Source organism: Stylophora pistillata, chromosome 3 (assembly GCF_964205215.1).
Source record: "Stylophora pistillata chromosome 3, jaStyPist1.2, whole genome shotgun sequence".
Taxonomy (NCBI): Eukaryota; Metazoa; Cnidaria; class Anthozoa; order Scleractinia; family Pocilloporidae; genus Stylophora; species Stylophora pistillata.
The window spans coordinates 24910249-24920534 of record NC_142521.1 but is presented as its reverse complement, the minus strand read 5'-3'; the positions used below and the strand labels follow the sequence as shown (position 1 = coordinate 24920534).

The 10286-nt window shown below is 40.1% G+C and overlaps 1 protein-coding gene across 1 annotated transcript; it reads left to right on the top strand.

The window, feature by feature from the left end:
- The first annotated feature begins 1826 nt into the window (after positions 1-1826).
- LOC111335725 (zinc finger protein 862-like) lies at positions 1827-4235 on the top strand. The gene has a single exon (XM_022941715.2). It carries the CDS (start codon positions 1842-1844, stop codon positions 3960-3962), a length of 2121 nt encoding a protein of 706 aa, XP_022797450.2. The 5' UTR covers positions 1827-1841; the 3' UTR covers positions 3963-4235.
- Positions 4236-10286: the final 6051 nt, after the last annotated feature.

Genomic DNA, 10286 nt, shown 5'->3' with positions numbered 1-10286 from the left:
TTCGACTTCAACTCTGATGAGCGGATTGCCACACCCCGTATCATTGTGTACCTTCTCAATCTGTCTAAATTCTATATCTGGCAATCTCGGAATGACTTCCGCTTCCGTAACACCCGTCCTGGCACTGTGGCGGTCGTGGCTAACATTCCGTCTTGTCTCAAACATCACCTTCCCATCTTCTTCAAACACTTCAAGTCAGACAGGCGCCAGCACTTATTCCACCGACAGTGGGGCACCCATGGCATTGTGGCCTCTGCCATAAATAGCTATCTTGTATTCTCCATATAGCTGTTCCCCTCCCCTGTGAGCATTCTCGTTGTGTTCGTCTCTTTGCCCCTTGTGCTGGGTCTCCTTAAATGGTGTACTGCACAGGGGCTCCTGTTTTGCGTCCTGTACTATGTAGGTTTTTTTTTTCATGTGCCACCCCTTGGCTGGCTAGGGGCTATTATTAGTTTTGTTTTTTCTGGCACCACCGCGTGGCTGGCTCAGGGCTATAATTATCAGGGAGTGTGTTCAATTTTTGGTGTGTGTGTTAATTTTTGTTTGAGGTGGGGTTCGATTCCCCAGCGAAGTTGGTGTCTGGTGACCCTCAGTTTCTGGCAGTCCCAACCCTAAGGCCTTGCACTTTAGCCATGGGTTGGATCACATGTGTGTTCGGCAGGCATTGCACCACCCTCACGGGAGCCTGGCCGTCCACCTTAAACACAAAAAACTTTATAATCCAGCGACTGCCTCAAAATGATTCGTTCAACTTAAATATACTCCCTGACTGTTAGCTTTTCTTCTCCTTAGTGTTGGATCTAAAAAGTCACTTGTAACTTGTGACAATTACTTGTGACAATTCCTTGAAGTAAGAATGTACAACATCCTTTCCTTTAGCATTTAATTTACAAGTGATTGCAAAAGATGGTGAAATCTAATTCTCTATTTGTTTGGTTCTTTTTTGAGAGGGGCAAATACAAACTTCTGTTGCTCAGAAAGATGCTGTAAAAGTAGAGCAAAAAACCCATCAAAAGTGTGGAAGAAAAGGAAGATCAAGTAAAGCAGCAAGAGGAAGAAGTAACATAGTTAATTCAGCAAAATCTTAAATCTTTGCTCAAAATAAAAGAGGCTTTTCAGTAGCTAGGAGAAAAAATGCCAGTATACGTTATGCTATGATTACAAATGTCAATTCAAACACTTAGTACAGACGAAAACAGTACATAAAAATATATTAGAATTCATTCATGGAGGAAAAGAAGGGTCAATATGTAGGGCTTGGGATTATATTTCACCTACTGCTAACAATCCGTAGTATGGCGGGTCACTCAGGAATCTTCTGCGTGGCCTGAGTCCAAGTCATCTCGGCCGAGGTTAGTATATTCGTACCGCAAAGGTGTACGCAGGTTTTTTAGGGCTAGGGTTAATAAATTCATATTAGTATTCATAACGTGTAGGTGTACGCGAGTGTTCTTTGCATATATTTAAAAAAAAATAACGGTTTCAAGATGCCGTCCCAAACAAAGGGACCAAAAGATTCCAAGATGGCGTCGGGATTATGCAGTGCTCGAAACTAACGGTCGTTCACTCATCAAAAACGAGTAAAATGTACCATTGGACGAGTGAGAATTACGATTACTCTTACCTTTGGACGAGTAGGCAGTTTCTTGTTTTTATCTGCTTTGTATTTTACGAATTTTAAGTCAATAAAAACATCCATTAAATGTGTGCTTTGTCTTTATTTACGAACGTGCAAAGGGGCATGCCGTGACGCCATTTTGAAAATGGAGAGGAACTGGTTCGAGCAAAGACTTCCTAGCATGCGCAGTAGATAGCAGCATGGCGGGAAATTGATTCGCATCATGGCCGCTTGCCGTTGTTTTTCTTTGCTTGGCTATTTCAGAGGAACAGAGCAAAATACAAAGCAAAGTACAAGCAAAGATAAAGAAGCTTCAACAACAACAGACTGTGAAGATTCTGAGCCAAAAGCTAAAAAAGCCAAAAAGGAAAGGGCTTTTAAGGAAGCATGGAGAAAGGAATTTGCGTGGTTGATGTACGATGATGAGTCAGGGAAAATGTTCTGCCAATATTGCCTACATTTTCCAAACAGCAAAAACAAGCAGTCTTCGTTTTGTTGCGGGAGTCAAAATTTTCAGCTGGACGGGCTAAGATCTCATGAAAGATCTGCTGGACATGTATTGAGTGTGGATGCTAAAGTTGCTAAAACCAAAGGTGCAAGAAAAGGGACAATCGATGCTGAATTGCTAAGACTAGAGAAAGATACTGTTGCAAAGATGGAAAAGCTGTTTAATACAGCCTACTACGTATGCTATCTCAAGATGCCTTTTTCCAGTTTTCCTCATTTGTGTTCTCTTCAAACTAAAAATGGACTTGTGTTAGGACAAACATATAGAAATGATCATGGATGTAAAGAATTTTGTAAGCATATATCCCAGGTCATGAAAGAAGAACAAGCAGCTATTATTAAGAATGCACGATTTCTGTCTGTATTGGCGGATGGAAGCACAGATTTTAGTGTGACTGAGGAGGAAATTGTTTATGTGAGATGTGCTTTGCCATCAGCAGAAACCATAACATTTTATGTGGGACTGAAAGAGGTTCCTAGTGCAAAAGCACCTGGAATTCTTCATGCCATTGAAACAGTGATGGACGAAAAAGATGAGCACTGGAAAGAAAAGCTTATTTCTACCGGTACAGATGGTGCTTCAGTCATGATAGGTAGACTAGGTGGTGTTGTGGCAATGTTGCAAGCCCAAGTTCCACATGTAATTGGAATCCACTGTGTTGCTCATAAATTGGAACTAGCTTTTGCTGACACAGTCAAGTCATGTGAGGTCATGAAACAGGTGAAAGAAGTGCTTACTGGCTGTTGGAAACACTACAGGTACTCTGCCAAGGCAGTAAGAGAACTGAAGGAGCTTGCAGATGCTATGGAGGTCAATGTGGGAAAACCTACAAAGGCTGATGGGACCACATGGGTACCACACTTTTTACGAGCAATTGAAGTGTTAGTTGGGAAAAACTACAAGGTGATAGTTGCACACTTTGCTCATACAGCAGAAGCAAATGATTCATCTGCTGAGATGCAAGGAAGAGCGAAAAATGTCTACAAAAAACTGACTAGCTACAGATTTTTACAGTACTTGCATTTGTTGTGGGATATTGCTTTTGAAATATCCAAAGTCTCCCTTGTCTTCCAGAGAAATGAAGTTGCAGTATCAGATGTGAAACATGAACTAGACAGGGTTGACCTTGCCCTGCATAACATGGCCAGACGTGGAGGTAGGCATTTGCAGTCATTCCAAGAAAAAGTTGGTGATGGAGAAGTATTTCAGGATGTGAATCTCAAGAGAGCAGAGAATGATACAGAAACATTTGCTAGAAACAGGGAAAATATTCTCAGTGATTCAAGGAGATTTGTGCAGCAAAGGTTTGAGAGTTTCTGCTCTCCTGTTCTGAAAGCAGCAGCTGTGATTACAGATCACAATTCATGGCCAAGAACAAGGGATCAGCTAGGAATGTATGGTGAGGAGGATGTTGTGGTCCTGGCCAATCACTACAGAGATGTGCTGAACAGAAATGACTTTGATATTGATGAGGCAAAAGACGAATGGCTATCCTTGAAACTACATGCCTTGAATACCAGGGCCATGGAAACCCTGACAAAGCAAGTCTTCTGGAACCAAATATACAAAGTAAACCATGCACAGTTCTCACATGTGCTTATGCTCGTGGAGATAAGCTTTACCATGGCTGTTTCAACCTCTTGTTGTGAAAGGGGTTTTTCTTGTATGTCAAGACTTAAGACTGAATACAGAAATTCCCTTGACGTGTCCACAGTCTACCACTTAATGGACATTTGTCTGAATGGTCCCAGTCCAGAAGAATTTGTTGCTGAGAAAGCCATTATTCACTGGGTGCAAGAATCACAGAGGGCTCGCCGACCTAACTTCTTGGATTAAAGTTTAAGGGACAGTGACAGATGAAAACACCTCACAATGTTGATTTTCTAGTTATCCTTTATTTCAAAACTATTTATATTACTGTGGATAGATAAGATATCATGGTACTGACAATTTCAGGTCCATCATTTTCCTTGGAAGATAGATGTAACTGCGTATTCTTCTGAGTGAATGATTCAAAACAATATATGGGACTAGTTAGATTCCTTCCAGGACTACTGAAAATTTCCTACTACTTGTCCCGGGAAAACCATTTCAAAAAGTTAGTTTCGAGCACTGTTATGCGCAACACCGTTTTTTGCATTTGAAAACTTTATTGTCACACAACACGGTATTTGATTTGTAAATACGCGACATAAGCCAGAAAGGAAGTCATCATATCTCAATATATTCGTGTTTTTCTCGTTGCCATGTTCCCACCAATAACGTAGCCCCATTTTCTGCCTTTAAAAGCACACACAACCCACAATTTCTCTATTCGCTCTGACGAAGGGCTAACGCTCAAAACGTCAGCTTTTGTAATCGTTATGGTGGCCAAATTACCATTTCAACTTTGTTGATATATCCAAAATATGGGCAAGAGTACCATATAACCCCATACATTAATTATGCATTCAGTCTTTGGTCAATGAAAACAATAGCAATAACAATAGAACTCCACAGAGATTAGTAGTCTTTGTTTTCAAAATTTGGATTTTTTTCCTAAGTCTTTTCTGAAACAGGGTAAATTCGACGAAATTTGAGGCATTTTCCAGAGGTTTTTAATTTTGAAATATAATTTAATGTTCAGTTTCGCGTTGAAAGCTTATGGATGGCCGGAAAATAATATCAAGGCTATCGTCAGGCTGTAAAGTTTGTCAATGCAAAGTTTAAATAAATGTTGTATCTTACCTGTTCTTGTGGTTTTGGTTGATTCTTTCATTATGTTTTCGTGCCCGAGTGATGAAAGTAGATCACAAAGGCCGGTGCATACGGTGATGCAAAGAAACCTTTATTAATATAGTCTTTCTGGCCTTCATGAAGGTAGGCAATATGTTCGATAATGATTCCAAAGGGATCGTTTCCGTAGTGCTGACGCCACATATAATCTTGTAGGTAGCCATCGAGAAGTCCTTTGGATGTTCCTGTTTGGGGCAAACCTCGCTTGATTTCATAACATGTATTTTCGATGCTCTTTGGGAGGGCACCAGTGTCTGGGTCAACGAAGTTTAGGCTGTGGTTTACTGTGCAATGTTCATAGCCCTTGTCATTTAGGCAATTGTAAGCTCTCCATAAGTTGCTCATCATGCATGTCCCCAGCAATGTTTGAGGGCGTATGATGGCCAATAGTGTATCTTTGTCCTTACATTCTGCCGGAACAAGGAAGAAGGCCTTGGTTTCTCGGCAAATGCCACCGAATACCCACTTTCCTTCGATGGCGTGATCTCGGTAAAAAGTTGGAAAGAATCGTCCTGGAAGAATCGATTGCGGAATTAAAAGAGGAAGTAGAAGAGAAAAGAAGAAGTTATGAGGGATTTAAAGAATAAAGAAGACATAGTAAAGTTACAAGAAAGATAAAGAATATAAGGAGGAAGGTGAAACACAAACTACCTTTGACATTCTAGACTTATGAAGTGTTAAACTGTGGTGTGTAAAATGAAGTGATATGTAATGTTTTTTATAAATATGTTTGAACGCAAATGTCTCTCTCGGATTGACTGAAAAGCTGTCATAAAAAAAAAGCATATATAAATCTACCGCTTCATCGCCACATGGTTCAGTGTAGCCATGCCTTCCTTTTACGACTTATCATGGGAATGCGGTTGATGTGAATCGTTTATATTAAAGGACGAAATAGAAAGGGAAAGTCAGCAAAAAGCAGCAGAGTATACACCAAAGCTGCTACAAAAAATCACAGAGCACATAGCGCAAGTCGACTTGAAAGATGCCTAAACAGGTCACTTGGGGTAAAGCGAGCATGTATAAATCAGAAAAAATATGCTTCCAATGTACATCGTGTTGCTATTATACTCCCTATTATCTAATTCGTTGCACGAAATGTCAATACTCTTTACATCGACTCAACAACGAACGACCAATGGATATTCCCTAAAAAACTCTAGGAATACAGTTTATATACGAATATACAAATAGAGTTTATATCTGACCACTTGCAGCCCAGAGGCTGAATTACGGGTGCAGTGTAAGGTTGAGAACAGACGTCAGCAAATCAGGCGCCTCTGGTAGCCGCTTCAGTCTATCAATCTCACCTTCCCACCCATCCCACAACAGGGGAGGACATCCATCACACAGTAATCTCGTGTATGGGAAATTAACGTCTCCTACCCCAACCCTGCAGGAGACAGGACCTCAATTTATTCGTCCCTATACGAGAAGACTAGATTATCTAACCATTTCTTGATGTTATAGAAAGGTAGCAAATTCTTCTCAATTATTTTAAGACCTGGAGTGTTGGTCCGGCCGGGGCTCGAACCCTCGACCTCCCGCACAACAGTCCAGCGCTCTATCCATTGAGCTATCTGGGAGGTGGTGAAATCAGTTTAAAATCAGTCATAGCGAGGACGGTAAAGTGAACGCATCATGACCGACATAAGGATTTTAAACGACTGTGAATTACAGTATCAGAACAAGTATCTATTCGATTTGTGTGCGCCTAAAAAAACTGTGTATTTTGAGGTATGCCAACGTTCCCATCTGCCTAAAGAGATGCCACGAAATCATTTCTACATCGTTTCATTACATGGAGGTGTATTATTTTCTTCGATATTTACAAGCCGTCTTTGAAAAGGAGTTACCATCTCTTGATATAGACGATCTGGCATCTAAACAAAGGTTTATAAAAGCCTGAGAGGAATTATTTGACAAGACGGTCAGAGAAGTCAACGAATGGCCAAATCCAATAGGGGGTCACATGCAGATGTATTTATTCAAGCATTGGGAAGCGTTTGAAATGGGTGAGCGCATGAGGTGGAATAATTTTTGTGGACGATGTGACCGAGGTGTTTGCTTCATTTCGCAATCCCATGATAAGTCATTCAGATACGATGAGTGAAATGGTGACTTTTATTATAAAAAATATTCGCCTGAGTGGTTTAAGAAGACTGCAGAGTCGCATCGCTTTATCAAAGATTGGTGACCATGTCCTAGCGAGGAAGGAAACATTTAAAAAGAGTGATAGAGAGACGCTATCGTCAAGCCATAGTTCGTTGTTTGTACCCATGATCATGTCGGGGTCAAAGAACACCAAACTGAAGCCCATGTTGTGGAACAAATGTTTTCAGCACAATTGGCACGAAATCAGGTTATTGGCAAATAGAACTTCATCCTTCTGCCAGAGAAAAGACTGCTTTTGCTATGCACGATAGTGTGTACAAATTCTTGGTAACACCTTTCAGTCTTACAAATTCTGGACAGAGTTTCCAGAGACTTATGGGCCATATTTTGACAGGATTGGAATATCGGTTTGATATCATTATATTTTCAAAGTCGGTCGATGAAAATTTGGTCCGTTTAGAAGAAATTTTTAAGAGACTTCGTGAAGCTAATATCAAACTAAATCCACAGAAGTGTAATTTCATTAAACAAAGGGTAGAATATCTTGGTCATATCGTAACTCCTGAAGGTATTAGTCCCAACCCAGAAAAGATTCGTGTTGTGCAGGATTTCCCTACTCCAACTAATCTCAAGGAACTCAGGAATTTCTTAGGTCTCGCTAATTATTACAGGCTTTTTGTCAACGGTTTTTCTCACATAGCAAATCCTTTGAATGCATTAACTAAGAAGGCTGCTTCTTTCAATTGGACAGAAGAGTGTGCCGTTGCTTCGACAAGTTGAAACATGCTTTAGTGTCTGCTCCTATTTTAGCTTATCCTAACTTTAAAAAGCCTTCTCTACTGTTTGTCGATGCTAGTTCTACAGGAATAGGATTTACCTTAGCTCAAGTCCAGGACGGTAAAGAAGTAGGGATTGCTTATAACGGTCACGGTTTGAATAGTGCAGAGCGCAACTATAGCACAACTGAGAGGGAAGCACTTACATTATTAGAAGGGATTTAGAAAATTCAGCCCTACCTTCGAGTCACCAATTCACGGTTGTTACTGATCACAGTTCGTTACATTGGTTAATGAATGTTAAGGATGCTTCTGGTCGTCTTGCAAGATGGGCTTTACTTTTGCAACAGTACGATTTTGAGATTGTTCATCGCCCTGGTAAGATGCATGGAAATGCGGGTAGTTTGTCTAGACGTCCTTATGATACAAGGGAACGTAATTCAATCCAAAGAGACGAGCCCCAAGCAGCGAAAGTACGAGAATTGTAAAGGAGTGATTTTGACCTTAGTGAGATCATTGATTACCAAGAAAATGATACTTTACCGTTGGACGATACTGCGGCGTGCAAGCTTTTACTTGTGAGTGACAGTTTTTATATCGGACGTGATGGTTTACTTTACCATTTAGGCAACAATTGAAAGCGCAATTCTTGGGATTCATTTCCTCAGCTCGTTGCACCTCCACCATTGAGATTTGAAATTTTGTCGAACATGCATGACCACATTTCCAACACGCATTTTGGAGTCCATAAGACTTTCAATAAGGTTAAGCAGCGATATTGGTGGAAAGGAGTGTACAAAGATGTTGAACATTGGAGTAAGTCTTGCACTAAGTGTTCCATGAGAAAATCGCCTTGGAATATCAAAAAGGCACCCTTACTTCCAATTCCAGGGGAGAATGCTTTCGATAGAGTAGCTGTGGATGTGTTAGGGCCTTTTCCACCTTCTAACAAGGGTAATAGGTACGTCGTCATTTTCAGCGATTATCTTACTCGATGGTGTGAAGCATTTCCTGTTCCGAGCGTTGAAGCAACTGTAATTTCTCGTCTATTAGTGAATAAGTTCATTGCCAGACATGGTGCACCTAGAGTTCTGTTGTCTGATAGAGGAAAAAATTTCTTATCTAAAGTGGTAGCAGATGTTAGTAAGGTCTTCCATATTCACAAAGTGAACACTTCTAGTTATCACCCGCAAACTGATGGCTCCGTTGAAAGATTTAACTCTACTTTATGTCAGTCACTTTCAACGTATGTTGCAAAGAATCAAAAAGATTGGGATGATTTTATACCGCTAGTTTTGTTTGCCCATAGAACGTCGATTTTAGAAGCCATTGGCGATTCTCCTTATTACGTACTGTATGGCCATGAGCCGCGTTTGCCTGTGGATGTCAAGTATTTACCGCCAGTCAATGACGATGTTACTGCTTCAGTTTTTGAACATCATAAACGAATTGTTGAAAACATTGAATTGGCACAAAATTTGGCTAGAGAAAATTTGCAGCGTGCTCAGCAGAAAATGAAGGATTATTATGATCAGAATACTAAAGAACCAGTGTTCGAACTTGGTCAACGTGTTTGGGTCTATACACCTCGAACTAATCAAAGGCTCTGTGAGCCAACTTGTGAATTGGATAAGCCAATGTAATTTGTGTCGTCAATAGAAATGGGTGTTTGATTTCCTTACTAAGGTATGAATCGTTAGACTGGTAAATGAGCATTATGAGGAATATGATGCGAGACTAAATTAGGCCTCAAAGACAGAAAATATGGCCTGATTAGGATTTGGTGCAAGACAATCACTGTTACAGATTTTACTGTTAAGGTTTGTGGAATGAAAGTTCAAAAGGGTGCTGTTTTGTTTATAATAAAACTAATGTTCCAATATTGAGCTCAGTATTTACTTGCGATGCAAGCATAGGGATTTAAAATCTGGATGGAATGCACAGACATAAGGATAAGCATATATGCATAAGATTATCAAAACGTTGCCTTCTTTTTATGCTTGTACTGTCTAGTTAAGACTTGGTTGGCATAAGCGTAAGGATAAACATAAGCAAAAAACTTTCAGGCAATCAGCAAGCACTATACTGCTTATACCAACCATGTCCCTATTTAACATAACATCGACTGAGCACTTGTGCTCATGTTTATGTTGCCGCTGAACCCACCTGCACATTAGCTTGTTATGTTTATGCCTATGCTTGTGTTGCAACCGAGTAATGCCTTTAAAGCCTGTTTCACACTTCTAGGATAATTATTAGCACGAGGATGAAAAAACAAGTACAAGGATGTTCACACCACTCTAAATTCTATGTTTTTCGGAATTCTTATTGTTAGTCAGTGGATACTCAAAACAAGGATTTTTTCCTTATTTTGAGAGTCAATTCCTTAAAATGTAAGGATCAAGATATCTGCTTATAAGAATTTTATACTCTCCTATGAAAGTTTCTCCGTTTAAGAATACCACCATTAAAAATAAGATTTACATTCCTTGTT

Bases quoted from the DNA above. Each gene is read 5' to 3' on its own strand.
- LOC111335725 (XM_022941715.2), top strand. From the start codon at position 1,842: ATGGCCGCTTGCCGTTGTTTTTCTTTGCTTGGCTATTTCAGAGGAACA.